Consider the following 25,040-nt stretch of genomic DNA (forward strand, 5'->3'; position numbering starts at 1 on the left):
GAAATCTACCTCCATGATCCAGTCACCTCCCACCAAGTCCCTCCTCCAACACTGGGAATTACAATTTGACATGACATTTGGGTGAGGACACAGAGCCAAACCATATCAAAAACATAGTTTTTATCTGCATGTCAGTGGAAGCCCTATGTTTGTATATGTCTGTTAGAAAACTGTCCAATTCTTATTGGAAAAAGTACAAATTAAGGTTGCTACAAACTGCAAAAACTGCAATTACTTTTGCATCAACCTAATAGAAGACATTTAGAAAAGCTTGTTGAAACGTTGCTTGTTCTTTTCTGCCATTCTAATATTAAAAGCTTGCCCAATTATTTGCATTATTATGACACTAGTCTTGTGATTTAGGTTACATTCACAGTAGGCAATTAAGGCATGTCAATTTCCAAGCAGAATCAGGATCCTGATGATGATTCAACTACTGGCAAATCATCAGATTGGTTGCTGAGGCGGTTGCTCAGATGTTGCAAAATGATTCATTTCTTGGAAACATGGATAAATTTTAGCTCCAGGAGTACTTCTCTTTCAACACTAGAGATGGGGAAGATACCACTACAGAATAGACATTTATGCATAGTCATCGTAAAGTGTATTAAGAAGTAGAACAGAGGATACTAGAGGCTGGGAAGGGTAGGGAAAAGGGATGGATAGGGAGAAATTTGTTAAAGAATATGAAATTACAGCTAGATAGGAGAAATAAATTCCAGTGTTCTATATCACTGCAGGATGACTACAGTCAACAATAATACATAGTTTCAAATGGGTAGAAGGGGGAGACTAAATGTTCCCAGCATAAAGAAATGATAAATGTTTGAGAGGATGGGTATAACAGTCACCCTGATCTGATTATTACGTATGTGTCAAAACATCACTATGTACCCCATGAATATGTACAATTATTATTTGTCAATTAAAAAATAAAATAAATTTAACATTTAAAAACTTTTTTTGAAACAGTGACATATGGTACAGTAAAAAATTAAGAGACATTTTCAAATAAGATTCAGAAAAGTAAATTCTTCATCTTCATTCCCTAACTTATCTGTCCTCCTTTTTGTCTTCTTCTTCATATTTCTGTAATGGTTCCACCACCCTCCAATTATAGGAGTCCTATACTGGGTACTCAATACCTCAGCCCCTTCTTTCACTTTCTCTCCTCTTTCTCCACACACCCAGTCATCACCCAAAGACTTGGCTGCTAAAGGACTGTTTTTCCCTTTACTTTCGTGAGTATAATCCCTCACACATGCCATTACATTGTTGTATCTTTTCTTTGATCTGCCTCTGCCTCTGTCGACTGCTGAGAGTGGTCTTCCCAAAGCATACTCACTACCATGTGCAAAGAATCCCTGATAACTCCATGCCATACACTCTACATCACATTCAGAGCCCACCGTGGTCTCCTCATTGTCTTTTCCCATTCTTCCTTTTACGTACTTATTGCTTGAGGTGAAGGGCTCTCCTGCTTCAATGCTTTTGCTCAACCTGAATTGTCCCTCTGCTTCTCTCTCTGCCTCTTCAGCGTCATATTTCCAAGGAACTTTCTCTAAACAACCAATTCTAAACACTTTAATCCATGATACCACGTTTTAGAGCACTTACCCTTTCATACCTGTGTGGTCTCAACCTAATAAAACTAAGTTTTTGGCAGCCACAGTTTATGTCCCCCTCCCAAAGTATCTAGCCTAGTGACTTCAACACAGTAGAAATGCAAATATTTGCTAAGCGCCTGATGCTCTCTCCCCTTTCTTTTTCAGCTGTACCACCGCCCTATAGTTATGACCATGAGATGGAAAACTGTGCAGACTTGCCTCCTCCATACTCTCCCACCCCACAGGGTTCAGCACAGCGTTCTCCACCTCCTCCTTATCCTGGAAACCCAAGGAAATAATCTGTCTCCCAGTAGAGAAAATGTGCCAATCGGTGATCTTGCCTGGAATAAAATGCCTCTACTCAGAAACAAGCAGGAAAGAATTGCTCCAAGAAATACTTTTTGGGGTCAGATAATATGTCAGGTAAAATATCCCTGTGAAGAGATATAGAATTCGTACCCTGCTCAAACCTGACCCCATCTGGAGTATTAACATCTGGTTGCATGGAACCACATTTTAAGAGATCTTCGGATCCACCTAAGCACATTCAGAGAACAGTAATGTGATTGACAAAATATCTGATAATCATGTTGTTTAAGGGCTAGGTGAAGGAAGTTTCAGTACTGATCCTGGAAAAAGGAAGATCTAAGTAGGATGGGAGAATGGTTTGGCCTACACAAGAAAGCAACTTTATTATATGTCGCTTTGAAAGTCAGAATTGGAATTGTTCATTCTTTCATTCATCAATAAATGTATTTTGAGTGCCTAAGAGCCAACTATGTGCCTAGCACTGTTTGAGGTCCCAATGGAAGTTACAGGAAGAGTACTCTGTTTTTGTATAAGAAAGAGCCATGACTAGATTGCTTTGTGAAGCTCCCTGTAGAGACCTGCTCTAGAAGGGACAATAAAATCAAATGGTAGATGGGTCCATTGGGCCTCAGAAGTTCTCCTCATCTTTTAGGTGGGTGTGAAGTGAATTTCTATTGTGTCTATGAGTGAATACAACAGAACGATTTGAATCTTATTTGTATAATTAGGGAGTTAAAACAAGACCAAAAACAACTCAATAGCTGCTTGAAGTCAAGAATTCTTCAACACCAACTACTGCCACCTAAACATTATCTGGTTTTATAGTGGATCAAAATAAATGTTATTCCAACCACTGAGAGAAAAAAATTGTAGCAAGTTCCTTAGGCAGCAGATACTTCGCTTCCAGTAAAAGACGAGGAACCAAATATTCCCAAAGATTTTAGGTCAGGGAGCAAAAATCTCAGCCCTTGACCGTGAAGATACACAACAGACTTGCAAAAAGAAGTAAGAGAGAGAAATGAAGTTCAGATTTTCTCCTGTGGAATTCTTAAACCTATTATTTTTCTCTCCTTTGTAAAATTTTGGTAATCTATTCTCTCTAAAAAGTTAATGACAAAATTAAGATACTGACATCAAATTGTTGCATTTTAACAAAATACAAATTTTATGAAGTGCCTACCATTAGATGTATAAACATTTAATAAGAAATTCTAATCTGCCATATTTTGTTGCAAGTGACCTTAACATTTATATTTTTATAGGAGTTGTTTCATATATTTATAAAAATTACATATTGAACACTGGAAATAGATGGTTAGATTTTTGTGTCATTTTACAACTAAATCTAGAATGTGTAATCTAATATCATCAAAATTCTGTGAAATTCCAAAACAGTGCCAAGAATTTTGCTGAATGAAACAAAGGAAGTGTCTTAAGGTTTAAATTATAGTAACTGTACTTGCAGATAAGAAACTACATTGTTATTATAATTAGCATATTTTACTTTCAAATACCTGTATTTTAAAGATATTGATCTGACTGAAATATAGTCTACCTGCCAGTAAGGTCTAAAGTTCTGAATGACTTCCTTGATTTTTAAGCACTAATGATTTTCTTATATATGAGGAGGCAAAGCATTCAAGAGTTTCAGCCTGTTCTAGTGAGGGGCTTCCTGACTTACATAAAGTTTTCAGCACAATTTCAATAGTACCTATGGTTTAATTTATTTTTTCTTCTGCATGTAATCAGACCCAATTATACTGCAGCTATGACTTTCTAAGTGCCAGGGTCTCTGTGATGATTCTGAGGAAGTTGAGCACAAACATACCACATATTCTTTAAGAAAAATCTAGAGGAAAGACCAGCAGAAATAGAGTTTTATCATCTTCACTATCAATAAACATTTATTGCATACCTCCTGTGTTCTGCAAATTTTCCCCAAATAGAAGCCATTTCAGTCCATGCCATCTCTCTTCTCTGAGTTGTTCATGGCCTCCCTTAAGGCATTTTACAAACCCATAAGCCTACAATAGATGAGTATTTTTACTATTTGTATTAACTGTCACAATAGCATAAATGTACACATTACCAGTGTAGACTTTTGGAGTTCACTGATCGTTTTCACAGATGATGCTTCTTGGGGAAAAATAGTATAGGATGTGAAAGCTTTGAATTATGGTTATTTAAAAACTAACATTTGCTGTGGCCAATGTGTTTATAATAAGCAATAAAATGAAATAACCTATTATAACACAGATTATATTTTCTTGTCTTGTGTCCATTTTTTCACTCTATTCCTGCTGACTTTGCCTCATTCTTCTGTACAGGAAACACAGGGCTGGAGCCAGGCAGACTTTATTTTGAATCCTGTTTCCTGCCTGTGTGATTTGAAGCAGGCCACTTCATCTCTGAGATTCAACTTTCTGCTCTGGAAAATGTAAATAATATTATCAGTCTCATCGTGTTCTACAAAAACTGGATGAATATATGCAAAATTCTAAGTATAGTGCCTGGAACATAGAAAATGTCCAATAAATATTAGCCAAAAATAAATTAACAAAAGAACAATATAATGAGAACAACCTCTAGAACTGTGTGATCCAACACAGCAGTCATCAGCTACATATGGTCATTTAAGTTTAAATTAATTGAAATGAAATTAAATGAAAACTTACTTCATCTGTCTCACTAACCCCATTGCAAATGCTGCATAGCCTCATGTGGCTAGGGACTACCTACATTATCGGGCAGTGCTGCTCAAGAGAAATCTATGCAAAAACACAGTGAGATAGCAGGAAGGCACTGAAAAAGAAACTACTCCAATCACCCCCTCCAGGAGAAACTATGGACTTTGTCAGCTAATTTTGTGATGTCTTTAACTTACATGTGTTGAGAGGTCATTCCCATGGAAACCAGGCTGTAACTTGCATGAGAACCCAAGAGCAATGAGAGGCTTATCTGGCCCTCTTCAGAGCCATAGGCAGGAAAGCTGTTGCAAGAGTTGAAGGGCTGATGATAGGAGAGAAACCTTAGACCTAATGTTAGAGCTTCTGAGACAGAGCCACAGCCCGTTCTTAAGTCTAATCAATTCTGTAGTTGCCTACCCAGCTCCAGAAGCCACTACAGGAGCATCTGGGGCTACCTACATCTTCCTAGGTGCAGGGCTATAGGGGTACCCTTCTGTTTTTTCATAATCTTGTACCCACCACCAAACGAAGGCAGCACTCATCATGTATCCACTCTACTTCTAACTCGTCCTTGTTTAACCAAACTCATTTTGCCAACCTTTGGCTGCAGGTGAGGTAGGGCCTGGCACACATCAGACTATGTATTAAGCTCATCAAATAGTGGAACTCTGGGTACTATTGTTTGATTTTTTTTTTTTTTACTTCTTCAAAACAACCTAACCCCAGAATGCCAAAGTCACATGGTCATCTTGTTAATCACCACAGAGGCATCTAAGAACTACCATATTCTCAATCAAAACCTATCTGAAATGCATAGATTCTGTTCTCTGATTTGGGGCCCAAGATGCATGGGATATGGCTGAACTTTGGCAAGTGCAAAACTCTTCTGGTACAACTATACTGTGTAGTATGGGTCAGTTTAAACAATGTCAGGACCTCTAGTAACAGAAAGTGACATGATTAACTATAAAACAACCCACAGGCTGGGCTCACGCCTATAATCCCAGCACTTTGGGAGGCCAAGGCAGGCAGATCACAAGGTCAGGAGATCAAGACCATCCTGGCCAACATGGTAAAACCTCGACTGTACTAAAAATACAAAACAATTAGCTGGGTGTGGTGGCAAGTGCCTGTAGTCCCAGCTACTCAGGAGGCTGAGACAGGAGAATCGCTTGAACTCAGGAGGTGGAGGTTGCAGTGAGCCGAGATTGCACCACTGCACTCTGGCCTGGGTGACAGAGCAAGACTCCATCTCAGAAAAACAAAACAAAACAAAAAAACCCACAGATGATTCTGATTTCCAGCCTATCCATTCCTGCTCCGGCCTCTAACACCTGTCTGATGCAGAGGAAAGAACCAGAGCTTCAGAGTAATGGAGACCTTGTTTTCTCTCTCATCTCTGTCATCTAACTACATGTTCTGAGCCAGATAATGAAATTTCCGTAACTTCAGTTTCATCCAAAATATATGAATAACACCATCCTTGCCAGGTGGTCGCAATGAATATAAACAGTATATGTGGAACATCTGTCACCAAGATCCTACCTGAGCTGGCGACTTGACAGACACAAATGTATATGCATATTCTCTTTCCTTTATGCCCCACTCCCAAGCCTTACTACTTCTATAAACAGGTGCATTCATTATCCTTTGCTGTGGAACAAATTAACTCAAAACTTAATGGCTTCAAACATTCATTATCTCCGTTTCTACGGATCAGGAATCTGAGGGTGGCTCAGCTGGGTTTTGTGGCTCAGGGACTGTCACAAACTGCTGTCATCTCAATGTACAACTAAGAAAGTATCTGCTTCCAAGCTCACTCCCATGCATGGTCATTGACGGGATTCAGTCCCTCGAAGGCTTTTGGGCTAGGGACTTCATTTTCTCACTAGCTATTGGCCAGAAGCCACCCTCAAATCCTTGGCATATGGGGCTCTCCATAGGGCAACTTTAAATGTGTCAGCTTGCTTCCCCAGAGCAAGCAATCAAGCAGAAAGAGCCATGGAGCGGAAGAGAGTGCTAGCAAGGCAGAAGTCACAGACTTGAAATCTAATATTGGAAGTGATATTCCATCACTTTTGCCATAATCTGTTCTTTAGAATCAGAATGCTAAGTTCATCTCACATAAAAGAGGAGGGAATTACACAAGAACACAGAAACCAAGAGGCAGAGAGCTCTGAGGGTCATCTTAGTAGTCAGTATACCATAGCAAAGATACTTTATCTTATTTTCCTTAAGTCGATTATTTAGAGTTTAGGCAATGTAGAAAATAATACCTTCCCTCTAATGAGAATGTACCAACTCAACAGCTGAAAGAATCCCAGGCCATGCTTGGCTATGATCAAATTGCTTTTATTGAACCAAGAGCAGAATGGAGCTGGAAACTTTCAAGGGCCACATTAACTAGATAAGTGCTGCATTCCTAAGAAATATTGAAAAGATACACACAAAGCTTGTGTTTCTCATGAACTTCATTTATGAGCTGTACTAAAGCCCATCGTATTAGGCAGGGAATGAAGTACACCACATAAAACATACCTTTATGGACGAGTCTTAAAATAGTCTCAGTTCTAACCTTTGTTTCAACTCTGTTCCAAGATATTTAATCTTCAACAAGAAAATAATTCAAGACAAGTTTCCAGATTAATGTTCAGTGGATCAAGTTGCTATCTAACCTAATCCTGAATACCTTCACTAAAAATAAACATCTAATCCAAAGAAATATTTGGAACTGTGGGAACATGTGTTACAAATATTTGCCTTTTCTGGATGCACGAAAGAGAAATCGGTTTTTTTAAAATTGAGACTTTGATTTCTACTTCTGCTCTGTTCTCCTTTTTTTTTCTTACTTTCTTTCTCTTTTCTTTGTTTTCTTGGACAGAGTTTCACTCTTGTTGCCCAGGCTGGAGTGCGATGGTGCAATCTCAGCTCACTGCAACTTCCACCTCCCAGGTTCTCCCACCCCAGCCCTCTGAGTAGCTGAGATTACAGGTGAGAGCCACCACACCAGGCTAATTTTTGTATTTTTAGTAGAGACAGGTTTTCACTATTGTGGCCAGACTGGTCTCAAACTCCTGACCCTCCAGTGATCCAACTGCCTCAGCCTCCCAAAGTGCTGGGATTACAGGTGTGAGACACCACACCCAGCCTCTGTTCTCCTTTTTCTAACTCAGTCATGAATAGCTTTTGAGTGTGCACCACCTGCCATTTCTTTTTTTATTGTTGTTTGTTTTTTCTTTAGAGACAGGGTTTCATTTTGTCACCCAGGCTGGAGTGCAGGGGAATGATCATGGCTCACTGCAGCCTCAAATCTTGGGCTCAAATGATCCTCCCACCTCAGTCTCCCAAGTAGCTGGGAATACAGGTGCGCACCATAAAATCTACCTAATTTTTTAATCTTTTAATTTTTTTTTGTAAAGACAGTTTCTTGCTACGTTGCTCAGGCTGATCTTGAACTCCTGGCTTCAAGCAATCTTCCTGCCTTGACCTCCCAAAGTGCTGAAATTAGAGGTGTAAGCCACCACACCTAGCCCATACCTGCCATTTCTAAGTGTGTGGAAGAAGCAAGAAAATGATTTTCTGAATCTTGTTTGGTTATGGCTGACAAATGAATAAGATGTCTTGCATTGTTTTCATGGCCTGCAAGATGTATAATTTTTCCTGACTAAAATTCAAAGATATCCAAGAGATCTGATTCCCCAGTTTTGTATCTTATTGTGAATGCCTTGATTATCACACATGTGTATCATCTTCCCTATTGGCTAGAAAGCCATCCAATAGGATAAAGCATTCAGAGTTCAACTCCTGCTTTACCTGTGAAAATGAGACTTGGAGATAAAATACATCCCTTGCCATCACCTGAACACACAGTACTAATTCCCTTACCTCCTTGCCTGAGAATAGATATGCCCTCACTTATGCTGCAGAAACCCTCCTCATCTTTCCAGATCAAGGAAAAAGCTGATATCCGGAGTAGAGGACCCTGGTAATTTTTCCAATCAGAATTAATTGCTTCCCACCTCCACCCATTTCGGTACCTAATCCAATACCCCTCTTGTAACACTGTAATAGATTTGTGTAAATGGCTGTCTCCTCCATAAGATTCTAGGCTCTTTGAGAGTCCAGACTGTTCCTTGGATATTTGTAGTCCTCAGGGAGTACCTACGTGATATTTGAGACATGATAAAAATGATTGAATAGGCCAGGAGTGAAGGCTCATGCCTGTAATCTCAGCACTTTGAGAGGCCGAGGCAGGTGGCTTACCTGAAGTTGGGAGTTCGAGACCAGTCTGATCAACATGGAGAAAACCTGTCTCTACTAAAAATGAAAAATTAGCTGGGTGTGGTGGCACATGCCTGTAATCCCAGCTACTTGAGAGGCTGAAGAAAAACAATCACTTGAATCCAGGAGGCAAAGATTGCAGTGAGCCAAGATGGCACCACTGCACTCCAGCCTGGGCAACAAGAGTGAAACTCCATCTCAAAAATTTAAAAAAAAGATTTAACATATTAAGTAAGCAACTAATATTTGACATGAAGGAATATTAAAACAACTAAGAATTAGAGGAAGTAAGTTTCCAGTGAGTAACATATTCTAAGTGTAATTCATAAACTAAAGTATGGGTCAGACAACTGAAGAAAGGCTGTAGTCTCATAGTTTTGAACTGATGATACATGATTAATCTAGACAGAGTTAGATCATGCACAGTATTAACACATGCCCTTTCATGAGAAGGAATGTGCTCATCTTGCATGACTCACTTAGTGGGAACAGGACAACATGCCAGTTTGGGAGAGTCACTTTTATAATTCTTAAAATTAAACTTCTCGTTTCTTACATAAATAGAATACCAGTCAAATATCAGAAAATAATTGCTTCATGAATTATATTTCCATAGAATAGACTCGAATGTAATTTAGACTTCAGGAGCAATGTCCAAAGGATACACTAAAGGTATTTTACTAAAATAAGATGCTATAGTTTTCACATTACCATTTCTCCAGGGTATGTTGAGAAACTACTGAATATTCTGAAAAGAAACAAAACCACTAAAATTGGCTGAAAATGGGTTACAAAATTGCAACCATCTTTTGTGCTATTATTATTTAATATGTATGGAGAGAAATAGTGCATTTATCCATGTTCTGAAAAGCAGTAATATCATTGTAAAAACATTCATTCTCAATGGAATCATCCCCAGAAATGTGTTACCTTAAATAATAATGACAATAAGTGTGTATGTGTATGTGTGTGTGTGTGTGTGTGTGTGCATGTGCACAAGCACTGTTCTAAGCAATTTACATGTGATTTACATTTAATCCTCTCAAACCCATGGCATAGATATTATTATTATCCCCATTTTGCAGTTTTAGATACTGTAAATGTGTCAGTTCATAATCTTTGGGCAAATTCTAGTGACAGTCATTGTGCTTTTATTATATTAAAACAATTATATTCCCCTCTGAAAACCAGGACATTTTTATGGGAATGTAATTCTAACTCTTTCTTCCCTTAGGATGAGCCTTGCCCAAGAGACTTCTTACTCTCTCGTGCAAAGGAAATCTTGGTATAGCTGCTCCCCCAGCTCAGTCCTTCAAATGCTGACAGTGAGCAGTTAAGCTCTGCCTGGGCTCCTGCCTTCTGTACTACATGCAGAATACAATGATTTCAGTGACTAACCCTTTTCTCCCAGTACAGCATAAGTAGCCATAAGGTAATACTTTCCTGAAACGATTGTTTTGTCAAACTCAAATGAATTAACAGAATAATTCTATCAATTTAGATGAACTCATTATTTAATTTTTATGTAAATTGACCATCATATTGGCACTCTATACACAAGTTCTTTACAATATGTTAGCAGAAACCAAAATGAGGACCAAATGTCACTTCATTATATAATGGTTTTTGAGCAAATACCTGGCATGACATAAGATATCTAAAAGGGTTGGATAAACAAAATGTTGAACAGAAATGAAAGATAAGATGACCATTGGTGTTAAACCTTTTTTGTACTATGTACACATCCCCTTTCCCTTACCAGATCTACTCTCCATCCCTCCCCTCTATCTCTGCCCAGGAGTCTACACTGCATGGACTGCATCAAGAATTTCCCTGGATAGTTGTGCTTCTGGTTGAATTTGGCCAGTGGAGAGGCCATTCAGGAGATCAGAAGGAAAAATGAGAGTGAGGATGGGATATTTACTTGAAGTATTTATTTGGATTGTGCCTCTCAAACAAAACTCTCAATTCCCATGGGATGCCTTCTCCAAACAGCTATATTTCTTAGCTTCTGCCCTTTTAGAACTTCTTGCCCTTTTAGACCTAGGGCTGGCAAAGCTGCCCTATCAATGCTAGTCATGGATACAGCACTATCTTCTATAGTTTCCCTTGACTCTATCCACACATTTCATTAACCCTCTTCAAATGACTCAATATGGGTGGCCATCTGCCTCTTACCAAGGCCCTGATTGAAACACTTTTATTCTTTTAAAAATACCTGAGTCAACTAATATATTAAAATAGACCAGCATCTCTTCGCAACTGTTCCATGTTTGCATTAGGTATTTAAGAAAGCAAGTAGGAGACCTGGGTTCTAGTCTCAGCTCTGCCACTAACCGGCTTTCATATGATAAAGACTTCTGCAAGAACAAAATGTTCTTAAATGTCTTCTTAAGAACAAAATGGCTAGGCACAGTAGCTCACACCTGTAATCCCAGCACTTTGGGAAGCTGAGGCGAGAGGGTTGCTTGAAGCCATCAGTTCAAGAACTCACGGGCAACATAGTGGGATGCCATCTCCATAATTTTTCTTTAATTAGCCAGGCAGGTGGTGTGCACCTGTAGCCCTAGCTAGTCTAGAAGCTGAGGAAGGAAGATCATTTAAGCTCAAGAGCTGGAGGCTGCAGTGAGTTACCAACCTGGTGGCAGAGAAAGATGCTATCAGAAGAAGAAGAAGAAAGAAGAAAAGAAAAGAAAGAAGAAAGAAGAAAAAGGAGAAGAAAGAAGAAAAGGGAGAAGGAGAAGGAGAGGAAGAGGAAGAAGAAAAGAAGAAGAAGAAGAAGAAGAGGAGGAAGGAGGAGGAGGGGAAGGAGGGGTAGGGAGGGAGGAGAAGAAGAAGAAAGATATTTATGTGGCCAAGAAACATTAAAAAGAAAAGCTCATCATCACTGGTCACTAGAGAAATGCAAATCAAAACCACATTGAGATACCGTCTCATGCCAGTTAGAAAGGCAGTCATTCTATGGTCAGGAAACAAAAGATGCTGGAGAGGATGTGGAGAAATAGGAACACTTTTATACTGTTGGTGGGAATGTAAATTAGTTCAACCATTGTGGAAGACAGTGTGGCACTTCCTCAAGGATCTAGAACCAGAAATACCATTTGATCCAGCAATCCCATTACTGGGTATATACCCAAATGATTATAAATTATTCTACTATAAAGACACATGCACATATGTGTTAATTGCAGCACTGTTCACAATACCAAAGACTTGGAACCAACCCAAATGCCCATCAGTGATACACTGGATAAAGAAAATGTGCTACATAAACACCATGGAATACTATGCAGCCATAAAAAAGGATGAGTTCATCTCCTTTGCAGGGATGTGAATGAAGCTGGAAACCATCATTCTCAGCAAACTGACACAGGAACAGAAAACCAAACACCACATGGTCTTACTCAAAGTGGGAGGTGAACAATGAGAATGCATAGACACAGGGAAGGGAACAGCACACACAGGGCCTGTCAGGGAGTGGAGTGCTAGGGGAGGGATAGGGTTAGGATAAATACCTAATGTAGATGATGGGTTGATGGATGCAGCAAACCTCCATGGCACATGTATACCACAAACCTACACATTCTGTACATGTATCCCAGAACTTAAAGTATAATAAAAAATAAATAAATAATAAAATGTACATGGCAGCAGTCAAGAATGAACAAACCAATAAAAAGAATCACATAGATGCTTAGAGACACCATGGGAACATTTTTGTGTAACACTAACTAAGTGAGAAAACAGTCACAGAAGAGATGAGAGACTTGTTTAAAGTTACTGATGATGGGACAGGTTTTCAGTAGCAGCCCTTGGATACAGACTCCAGTTGCTTGCCACTTCCTTCAACTCTCCTACTTACTTTTTCTAATTTAACACATAGCACTTAATGTGTATGTGTCAAGCACTTTTTTAAGCTCTTCACAAAAATTAACTCATACAATTATAATGTTATCTGCATTTAACAGGTGAAAAAACTGATTTTTAGAGACGTTAAGTACCTCCTCCAAGGTCACTCACCTCACCATGGCAGAGAAGTTGAACAGGGAGACCACAGCAGCTTTGCTGTTATCCACTGCACTGTGCCATCTCTCTACAGAATTGTTGGCTCAGGTTATTATTGTCATGCGCTTTCCAGCCTCAGGGCCTTTGCACATTCTGATCCCTATCTGGAACATAGCTGACTCTCTCATTCCTCAAGTCTTACTTTTTACAATTTTTCTCTTTAGAGACACAGTCTCACTCTGTTGCCTAAGCTGGAGTACAATTATGCAATCGTAACTCACTGCAGCTTCCAACTCTTTGGCTCAAGCAATCCTTTTACCTCGGCCTCTGGAGTAGCTAGGACAATAAATGCTCACCGCCATGACTAGCTAATTTTTCATTTATTTTTTGTAGAGATGGGATCTCACAATGTTGCCTAGCCTTGTCTCTAACTCCAGGCCCCAAGTGATACGCCTGCCTAGGCCTCCCAAAGTGCTAGAATTACAGACATGAGCCTCTATGTCAGCCAGGTCTCATGTTAAATACCAAACCATAAAATAAATCTTCTCTGACAACTCAATCTGAGTAGGTCTCCAACAACACCTTGTCCATTTTTCTGCATCAACACTTCCTGCACACTGCCTTCATAGCACTTATCCCAAGATGTAATTAAATAAATGTGTGTTTACTTCTTTCTGCTCTGTGCCCTTCTTCCACTGGACTGTAAACTCCCTGAGAACAGGGGAATGTCTGCTTAATGCACAACTGTACACCCTGCACCCAGTATAAGCACTGAATAAGAAGTATATGTTGGTTTAATTATGAAATAAGATTTATAGAGCCATAATCTAGGGTGTAGAATGTAGTTGCACAAATACTCTAATAAGGGCAAAGTTGGATATAATTCCAATGTTTTTAAATTCAAAGTAATTATAAGAAGTAGGTAGCTTCCTCCCTTTCTACCCCTTTTCTATGCTGCCTTTTTAAAAGGGTATTATGCACAACGAGTAGTGGTACCACCACTGTCACACCAGGTCAAGAGGTTTTTGAAACAGTGTAACAGGACTCGAGGTAACACAATGTCCAGAAAGATGCTACTGGTATTTAGGGAACCACAATAGATGATTGCATTTAAAAAAAAGAATTGTCCTGCTCTGAATTTTACTCAAGATTTTGTTTCCTCGGGTGCCCCACTATCAACCCCAAAGAAAAAAATAACCTATAATTACAGAGATATGAATACTTCTAAAATATGTCAAATATTTAATGACCCTAACATGCCACTAGCAATGAATCGCTTAGCTGACTGTGCTGATCTGAGGAGCAGGTGAGTTTAAGAAATGTTCTACTTCTATTCTCTTCTTCAACCTTTAGAGACTGGTGTTTAGATAGCAAGAATATTTCAAGTTGCACTTTGACCTCTCCTGGCGAAATTCTGTTTAGACAGTTCTGTTTCACCCAAGTAATGGTCACGTGTCCATGTCCCCCAGGGCTGGAGGCACATATCCATTGTTCAAGTCAGGATATATTTTTCCCTGACAGCAGCCTGCAATCTGTTCAGAGAAAATATGCAATTTCTTGTTGGTCAAGAGGTTGAGCAGTAACTTGCGGCTGCATAAGTTGCTGGAGTATGAATAATTGATACTAGACATAAGTCCTTTTTATGGTCTCCATTCATTAGGGGGAAAATCCAATCAGGCAGTACTGTTTTCATGTCACCGGGTTTGAAGTATATTTTTGGAAATAAAAACATTGGCTTTTTACATGTGCTGTGCATGGAATTAAGTGAGTTAGACCCTGTAACTGTAAGATACCATTAACATTAAAACATTAAAGGCAACATTTCTACCTAAGAAGAATGAAACAGAAAATTACTAAAATGGGTCAGTTGATATGACATCTCAAAGCCCAAGTTTAAAAATAAGATTTTTAGATTTCATAGGAAGGAGATGATGACCTCTTCCCACGAGTTATCAAAAAGTAAGCTTGGGATATTTGTGGACACCCTTTTTAGAATCACTTTCATTCATTTCTTTCATTCACGCAGGCATTTATTCAATCAACAGATTTTTATTGGGAACTTACTGTGTCAGACACTAAATGCTGGGAGTATAGCAATGAAGAAAATTGGCATGATCCTTTAACTCATAGAGAATACAGTAATCTCTATGTACTGTACATGAAAAAAGTCACTACAAAATTAATTCATCAGATTCAATTGTATAAGTGCTGTGATGACAGATTAGTACAAGATGCAACCTTAGAGGTCATTAAACTTGACCCTGTGATCTCAAAGGTGAGAATACTGAAATTGTGGGAAGTGAAATGCCTTAGCTGATTGTAGACAGAGAATACAGCAGGCCCAGGGGTCACATTAGTCAACATAGATGAAGTAGATGGGATCTTTTGTAGACATCAAGCTGATGAGACCATTAAAAGGCAAAATTCAGCCAGGCACAGTGGCTCATCCCTGTAATCCCAGCACTTTGGGAGGCCGAGGCAGGTAGAACACGAGGTCAGGCCTTCGACCAGCTTGGCCAACATAGTGAAACCCCATCTCTACTAAAAACACAAAAAATTAACCAGGCGAGGTGGCGGGGGCCTATAATCCCAGCTACTCAGGAGGCTGAGGCAGGAGAATGCTTGAACCTGGGAGGTGGAGGTTGCAGTGAGCCGAGATCACGCCACTGCACTCCAGCCCAGGCAACAGTGCAAGACTCCATCTCAAATAAATAAATGGCAAAAATATTTGTACATATTCTTTGGCTAAAGTCAGGATCATAGCTAATGTCATCTAAATATTTTTCCTTAAGAACATGTATTTTCAAAATCTGAGAATCTGAGAGGCTTTTTTTTTTTTTTTTTTACTATTTTAATGTAACCAGTAATGACTGTTTTCATTTGGTCTTGTTTATTAAACCTATCAGTTATACATCTATACTTTACTTGCTTGTCTATTGCTTAGTTGGTTGGTTGTAGCAAGGCTCAACCATTTCACAGCTGTAAAAGCCCTTTATGAAGACACAGATCGTCAATTCAGTAAACAAGGAGATGAGTTGTGCTACATAGCCCTAACTTTATTAATATTCCTTCATTCACTCAACAAATACTGACTGAGCACATTACTATATGTCAGTCGTGGTCCTAGAAGCTGGAGATTTTTCAGGGAACAAAAAACTCCCTGGAGTTTCATTCTAATGGAGGAGAACAGAACACGAACAAATAAATAGTGCATCAGTTGTGAAAAGGCTCCGAGGGAAAAAAGCAAGCTCAAAGGAAAGAGAGTAGCAGGATTGGGAAACAAAAAGACTGGGTTTTTGATAGGAGGATCAGGGAACTGTTGATACAGTACCATTAAACAGTGAACTTAAAGAAGTAAGAGAATGAGACTTGCCAGGACCTAGGGCAAAGGTGCGCCAGGAAGAGGAAACAGCAAAAGCTAATCCTCTGAGGTAGGGGAACACCCAGTCTATTTGAGGAAGAGCAAGGAGCCCATTGTGGCTGAAGCATCATGAGTGAAAGGCAGGGAAGATGAAAACTAAGTCATGTAAGTATCAGAACACAGGTCACATAAAGCCTTTTAAGCCATGGTAAGGAGTTTGGACTTCATTCTGAATGAATTGGGAAGTCAGTGGAAGATACTGAAGCAAAAGAGTGATATATACATATACACATACACAAACACACACATGAATACATAGTACATACTTATAGATGCTTATCAACTTATGATACTAGCTACGTAAGTTAGTATCCAGATAAACCCACTGTAAATTGAAAATATTGTTAAGTTGAAAATGCAGAGCTTAAAACCTAGATGGTGGGTTGACAGGTGTAACAAACCACCATGGCACGAGTATACCTATGTAACAAATCTGCATGTTCTGCACATGTTTCCCAGAACTTAAAGTAAAATAAAAATTCTTTTCAAAAGAAAATGCATTTAATACACCTAACCTACAAAACCTCATAGCTTGGCCTAGCCTACCTTAAACATATTACATTTTATATATATATATATATATATATATATATGTGTGTGTGTGTGTGTGTGTGTGTGTGTGTGTGTGTGTGTATGCAAAGAGTTAGTATGTGTGTTTTTTTCAAATGAAAAAATTGCGTAAGATATATCCCTTTCCTACAATATATAATACTTGTATTAATATTTTGCTCTTAAGATTTCAAAATGTTTTGATTTCTATAACTGCATTTTTATCCTCCTGTTATAGATGCTTGATGGTGGCATATGAGAGAGAGAGCTGTGAAATGAAGATATAGGGTTAATGCAAATATGCAAATACACATTCTGGTACCATTTCAAATTAAGCCATGGTTATCTGTCCCATCACAACATTCAACTTCCCAGCAGAGTGCTTCCTCTAGCATATCTCTAATTGACATGTGTAGATGATAAACAAAAAAGAAAATCTTGGGAATTGGGTCACTGCCATGGATCTTGAAGGAGTTAGAGGTGTAGCTGGGTTCTTGAGTAGAACTGGGAATGGCTGCTAGAGAGGTGGTACTGGAATAAAATTAGGCATAATTCAAAGTAGGGTGTTGTGGTTTCCTAGAGATTTTTTTTTTTCACTTTAAAATGTTTCCTTGTGCCTGGAGAATGCTGGCAAAACTCTAACCAGCCCATCTTAGCCTGTCCACCAGAAGTGCACCCAGAAATAAAACTTCCCAGCACAAGATGAGGTCTCAAAAATTTATTTTCATTTTTAAAAGTCCTTAGGTCTTCCCTTTGGAATTTTCTACTAGTCTGTTTGTAGTTTCCTGTACTGGAGAATCGGGTTCTTCGTGTGGTTCTGTCTACACTTCTGGATGTTTATGATCTACGTGATACTACACAAAGATGCACTGCTGATTTCATTCATTTTATGGAGAGTGGATAGGGACAAGTAGGGTTGTGTCAGATAACATAAAAGTAAGGACATGGATGAACCTGGAAACCATCATTCTCAGCAAACTGATACAAGAGCAGAAAGTCAAACACTGCATGTTCTCACTCATAGATGGGTGTTGAACAATGAGAACACATGGACACAGGGAGGGGAACACTACAGACTGGGGTCTGTTGGGGGGAAATAGGGGAGGGACAGCGGTGGGTGGGGAGTTGGGGAGGGATAGCATGGGGAAAAATGCCAGATATGGGTGATGGGGAGGAAGGCAGCAATCACACTGCCATGAGTGTATCTATGCAACAATCTTGCATGTTCTTCACATGTACCCCAAAACCTAAAATGCAATAAAATAAAATGAAATAAAAATAAAAATTTTAAAAAATTAGGGCTGATAAGGCCTTAGTTTTTACAACTGTTCTTACGGAATATTTTATTAGTTTTCTGCCAGAACTAAGTTGTCACATGAGGCCTTCCACCTCCTAAAGGTATTGCAATTTGTGGGATATTTAATATCTTTTGGAAGTAACTTTGAGCAAAGCTAAAAGAAAAATGGGAAATATTATTTTTCTGTGTGAAGCAGGCTCATTGTACACAGCTTACCATTTTCTCTCAGTCCAGTGAGACAGAATACACGCATATAGAACAAGTCACGTGCAGCAGATTTACTACTTAAATAGGCAGCAAAAGACAGCAAAAGCCTAGGATTCATTACAAGCCAGTTCCCCAAGTCTCAGGAGAGTTGCTTGATACGAATGGAGTCTTGACTGTGCTGTGTGACTCTCCACTTGCGCTGCAGCTGAGGGACCCTGAAAAGCAGGTTGCCCTGAGTTTATACCCTAGGGTCATGTGAATCACTGGACTAAAGCATTGAAAGACATGCTGCTTCTAGTGGGAACAGAACCCAGGCCATTTCAGTCAGTTCCTCCCTATCTCAGGACATTATAGCCCCAGCACATTCTACAGTTATTATTAAGAATTACTTTAATACAAGTCTGTCTGAGTGTCAAAAAAAATTTTTTTTTGATAGAAAAAAAGGAACTACCAGTGAGAACGTGGGGAGAACTGGGTCAGTCTGTCCTGCATGTGGTTCTTCTCCTTTAAAATGAAGTTAAGGCCTGTCTATGCTTCCAAAGTTGGAAATGTTTAGTCTATCACCATGGAAGACCAATTATCCCTACATTTCCCATGACCAGTAATTAGCTGTGTGTCTGATGCTTATTTAAGCATTCATAAATAGGAGATGGATGTGGAGATAGTAACAAAACATAGAGAATCCATTTTAAATTTATGAATGTAAAATCATTGCTCATTCCCAAATTAGTCAATTACAAAATTAAATTTACAAACCAATCAAATGTCCATGTCAGTTACCAGATTTTAATCTCTTATCCTCATATAACAATCAATGAGAGCCTCAAATCTAAAAATAGCAATATTTTCATTCTAAGATTAGTGTTTTCCTTGAGTCAATAGTTCATGGCATTTTTTAGCTTTCTCTAAAATCTACTCCTGTAAGATGAGTCAAAGTAAAAGAAGATAAACATGGACATTTTATAGAAAACTGCTGTCTTTATAATCAAGCTTTTTTCCCCTGAAATAACAATGCTGTTTTCTAACTCTGAGCCAAAACAAGACAAGCCAGGGGTTCAATGAGTATGTTCTAATGAAGTACTGCTATTTTGATCCTGCCTTAAAAATTCCTGTTTTATATTGCTGAGTGACATAAAAAAATACACAAAGTCTTCAACAGATATAGAACAAAAATTAATTGAACCCAATATTTAAATCACTAAACCATCCTATTTCCTAAGATACAGCCAATGAAAAACAAAATATTCTAATTTCCCTGAAAAGGAGGGAGGAGAAGGAGAAAGGAGCTTATAAAGCTCTAACATGCTTGAGAAGGATATAGACCACTGCCTTCAAATATGGATTTGGAATAGCTAAACAAATTGACATGGTTAATAATTTTTCTCTTCAGCTCTCTGCACATGATTCAGTCTCTACTACTGATCCCTAAACAATTTTTATTTGTCTAAAAGCAGTAGAATTTTTTTTTAAAAGATATGGCTCAAACAACATTTTGAGGTTTGGGTTTATCTGTGACAGCTGCCTTTCTTCTGACTTAACTTCCCCCAGCCCTGTGGTGCATACCTGCTTTCAATACCAACGATAATGAAAAATGGTCTTGGTTATTTTTCCTCTTCTATGACATAAATTTTTCCAGGAATTGGTCTAGAAAGGATATGAGGGGTGTGTGTGTGTGTGTGTGTGTGTGTGAGAGAGAGAGAGAGTGTGTGTGTGTGTGTGCACACGTGCGCGCGCAGTGTCTGCGTGTGCACTTTGAAGTTAAAGTTGGATTTGAATCTCAGCGGAACGACTTACAAGACCTTGTTGAAGTTACATAATTTCTCTGAGCCCTAATTCCCTCACTTAGTATGATCTGGTGCTTTAATTGTGCTTCCAAGAGCTATCTGTGATGGATACCTCTATGTGTCAACTCGCGAGACTATAATGCCTGATTGTTTGGTCAAACACTAGGCTTGATGTTGCTGTGAATTTGTAGATGTGATTAACATTTACAATCAGTTGACTTTAAATAGAAATCATCTTCCATAGTGTCAGTAGGCCTCATCTAATCATTTGAAGGTCTTAAGAAGAAAGACTGAGGATTCCTGAGGAAAAAGCAATTCTGCCTCAAGACTCCAACACAGAAACTTCACCGGAATTTTCAGACTACTGGTCTGCCTCACAGAATAGGGACTTGTCAAGCCCCAAATTCACATAAGCTAATTCCTTAAAAATTAATATCTCAGCTGGGCAAGGTGGCTCACACCTGTAATCCCAAATTACACCTGTAATTTGGGAGGCGGAAGCAGGTGAATCATGAGGTCAAGAAATCGAGAGCATCCCAGCCAACATTGTGAAACCCCGTCTCTACTAAAAACACAAAAATTAGCTGGGCGTGGTGGCTCATGCCTGTAATCCCAGCTACTCCGGAGGCTGAGGCAGGAGAATAGTTTGAACCCAGGAGGCAGAGGTTGCAGTGAGCCGAGATCGTGCCACTGCACTCCAGCCTGGCAACAGTACGAGACTCCATCTCAAAAAAAAAAAGAAAAAGAAAAAGAAAACAATATCTCTCTGTATACACACACCCCATACCCTATTGGATATATTTTCTGAAGAACTTTGACCACGAGCACACTAACTCACACAGTTGTTACAGTGATGAGAGGATACGTTCTGTGTGCTGCTAGATAGTAAGTATGCAATAAATGCTGGTTTCTTATACTCCTTTACCACCTCCTCCCAAAATGATACAGACAGTTCACTCACTCATAAGGCTAGCTCTAAAAGCAAATTGGCCTTATTCTTTGATGTCTCAGGAGAGTCAGGGAAAGGAGCAAAAGAGAGAATCACAAGGGAAAGATGCTCCCAAGAGGACGTAGCTATAGGTGTTGATCTGTCTTTTGCTATAATTTACTCTGAAAAGCTGGCTTGGACAGAAAAACGTTTAAGTCCAGTGTGTCATTTAGCCCAGGCTGGATGTCACTCCACCAGAGAAGGCCAGATGCCGGCGGGAATCCGTATATTTTAAAGGAAAGCTATCAGCCTAGTTTTTGGACATCATCTCACTTCAAACTCAGGACCAAACTATGCTTCACTTGGGCTCTGGCATCTAAAAAGTAAGTGGAGAAAAAGGATTTAAAAATAACCTCATCAGGAAAAACATGGCGAAGTGAGGCTAAAGTTCTTTTCTGTTGCTAAATTTGATAAAAATAATGCAATACGTTAAACACCATCACCGCTCTTTATTCAAATTTCTAAGGGAGAAACTCAAACCAAAGTCAGTTCAGTTACAGTGCTGACGCTATTCTCATAAGACAAATTGATACTCTACTTTCTCAATAACTAGACAAATAATGCACTCTCTCATCTCTATCCAGACTCTCTGACAACTTTCTATAATGAGTTAAACTAATTTCTACTGGGAAAATATTTAATGTTGTGATCATTGCTTCAGAAAACACAATCACAGACCTACAATCCAACTAAATCAATTTAAGACTTCAAAATCTTGTCAGCCTTCTTTATTGAAAACTCATGTTAAAATATATGTGTCTGATGAAGACATGAGGATCAGGTGCATTCAGGCCATGGTAGGATATAAATTGGGCAGCTCTTCCTGGAGAGCAGTTTGGTAACATACACCAAATTGCAAGATGGGTGGGATCTTTTAACTCCATGCTTCCACTTTGAGGAAATTGTCTAAAAGAAATAATGGTATATATATGCAAAGATGTATGCATGGGAATCGTAATGGCTGTGTTAAAGATGGCAGAAGACAAAAATCAACATAATCGTACATCAAAAAAGGCTCAACTCATGATGCTAATGCATTCAGTGAAATATGATACAGCTACCACAAGTGAATCACACAAAACTATGTTATGCCCACATTATATAAAGTAAAAAAAAGAGAACTTACAGTGTGCTCCCATTATGCATTTAACGATCTTATCTGTATATAAAATCCAGAATACTTTCATCTCTGGGATGTCAAATGAAAGGATACTATTGTCTGTAATACAATTTTTATTACTTTGAATAAACAGTCCATTAAATTTTATGATCAGAAATCAAGAGTTATTTAAAATTCTAATGGGAGATAAATTAATATAAAATATTTATTTTCACATATTTTGAGGGGAAATTTTGATTTGAGGAGTTTCAGAAAATTAATTGGTAATTCTTAATGAGAGGTATAAGCAGAGGAGGATTTTTTTCACATTGAAACAAAACAGAATTCTGTGAAATCCAGGGAACCCACAAGAAAATATTTAAGTGCTCATAATCCTACAAATAATGATTTAGGCTGAGATCTATAGTACTAGGCAGTACATTCCTCAGTATCTCTAAATCTGTGGAGGAGCATGAACAGCCTGCCAATGAACGCCTTAAGTATCCTGAGGACCAGTTCCAAGCACTGTCTGCCTATCACTGACTCTATTATGTGCAATTTGACAAAGCTTTTGTTATCATCTCCGCTGGAGCTATTTTTACATTGTAAGTTTGTGTAGTAATTTCTCTCTGGGTATTTTTCCATTGATTCTCACAACAAGCCCTTCTAAAAAGGAAACTCAAGCCAGATACGTTTCAACATGTGTTCAGTGGTAAGAAATGGTCAGTCATTTTAGAAGAGGGATGATGTGTGGAACAGGGAAACACCTCTCATTTGTCTATTAAGACAACAAACTAAACGGGAGTAATCTGAATTACTGCTCGAGGACTCAACTGTGAATAGAGAGGCACAATAAATATGGCTTCTTCTAGCTTGTCTGAAAAGGTGATAGTAAAATAAAATTAATATAAATAAACAAATAGAGAATAAGATGATAAGACGTAATCGATAATTTAGGAGATCCTGGAGGCCCCTTGCTGCATCAGTCTTAGTCCTCGAATTTCTGCATACTTGGTGAGGTGGAAAATGGTCCCCGGGGAGGAGCCAGGGCAGAGTGGGAGAAGAATCTGGAGGACTGAGGATAGCACCTATCTGGTAAGTGGTATGCAGTAGTTTCATATTTTAGCAGTGGTACCACCCCTCATTCCCAGAGTAGATTATTGTTTTTTTCCAGCTGATATTGAGACTAGAAAGCATGCCTTAAGTCAATGTTTCTCAATTTAATTCCTTCAAGTTGGTGATTCTAAAATATGTGTGTTTTGCTTTCCAAAGGACATTTGGCAATGTCCAAGGACATTTTTTGGTTGTCGCAACCTGGGGAGAAAATACCAGCATCTAGCAAGTAGACATGAGAATTCTGCTAAAGATCCTACAGCTCCCACAATTAAAAATTATCTAGTCCAAAATGTCAATAGGGTCAAGTTAAGAAACACTGCCTTGAGCATTATGCATAAAAGTTACAATAAATTCTTCTAATCATTTTTCTTAAATGAATTAACTGATATTTCAGTGACCAGAAAAAAAGATTTTAATCCAAGAGGATATAATGCCAAAACATCTTGGTCACTGCTAATATCTATGCTTGTCATAATGTGAACTATATTTTTCTTGCTCTTGATAAAACACAGGAAACCTCAGACTAACATCCTCAGTTTAGTTCAGACTTGCCAATGAAGAATTATGTTCTATTCAAAGTCAAAATGCCATGCACAGATTCTTTTAGAAAGTCTTCATGTTCACAAAACATAGTAGTAAGTTATTTCCTGCAGAGATCTCAGAAGATTAGACTACTAACATGAATGTGTGAAATGAGTAAATGTTGTCACATGTAAAATTCCTGAGACAAGATGCTTAAAATTCCTGAGACAAGATGCTTTAGAAACCTCGATCTACAGGCCACTGGTTCTTTGAATCCACTTCAGCAACTTGAGAGTGTGTGTGTGTGTGTGTGTGTGTGTATCTGTGTGTGTGTGTCTGTGTGTGTGTGAGTGTGTGTACCAACAATCCCAGATGTGACATTGCTGAAACATGAGTTTGCAAATGTGCAATGTGATACCATTAGATAGAAGCTTCCAACTATACTAAAAAGAGGAAGGCTCAAATGCTTCTTGAGATGAAATGTTTTACAGTCCTGTAATTTATTATTCTAATATCTAGTATTCAGTCCTATAATTTATTATTCTAATATCTAGTATTCATTAGAAATAGCTGATTATGAAAAACTGTATTTTTTCAGGGCCTATTTTAAGGAATAGTGAATTTTAAAAAGACAAACAATGCCTGTATGAGCCAATGTACAAACTCAGTGAAAGGTCCAAAGATACATTTTTTCCCAAGGATTATGTCAAAAGACCCATTCTATTTATATTAATGGTCATTAATTTGTCATTGGTACAATCTGAAGTTAGAGAGTACTTTGTAAAGAGCTTATCCAAGGCTAGCTCCATTATGGATCAACTCGTCATTCTTCTGGCTTAGGAGAAGGACCTTTACACAACTTTGTTTTGTTCAAGTTACTGACAGTACCAACAATTCATGTCCAAATACTTCAAAACTTGGCACTTCTTTAAATAATGCATAAGAAAAAATGGTCATTTTAAATTATTTTTGCTCCTGGAACTTTTTAGCTATTTCCACAGTTACAGGATTCCAGACATAATACCCATCTTTAATTTTCATGACAAGGCATCAGCAGGAAAAAAGTTTACAAAAAGAAATCAGTCATACATTTTTTGATATATCAGGATCTAAGTAGAAAAAAATAAAGTATAAACCAGCAATTCAGAACATGAGCAAAATTTGAAAA

The 25,040-nt window shown here is 38.5% G+C and overlaps 1 protein-coding gene across 1 annotated transcript in view; it reads left to right on the forward strand.

Annotated features, from left to right (window-relative positions):
* Positions 1–6,513, forward strand: part of CYYR1 (cysteine and tyrosine rich 1) — a 105,702-nt gene extending 99,189 nt beyond the window's left edge. The window contains 1 exon segment of the mRNA XM_003934345.3: positions 1,773–6,513. Within this exon segment, the coding sequence (XP_003934394.1) occupies positions 1,773–1,906 (134 nt within the window). The 3' untranslated portion in view covers positions 1,907–6,513.
* Positions 6,514–25,040: the final 18,527 nt, after the last annotated feature.

This window comes from Saimiri boliviensis, chromosome 18, assembly GCF_048565385.1.
Source record: "Saimiri boliviensis isolate mSaiBol1 chromosome 18, mSaiBol1.pri, whole genome shotgun sequence".
NCBI classification, from domain to species: domain Eukaryota; kingdom Metazoa; phylum Chordata; class Mammalia; order Primates; family Cebidae; genus Saimiri; species Saimiri boliviensis.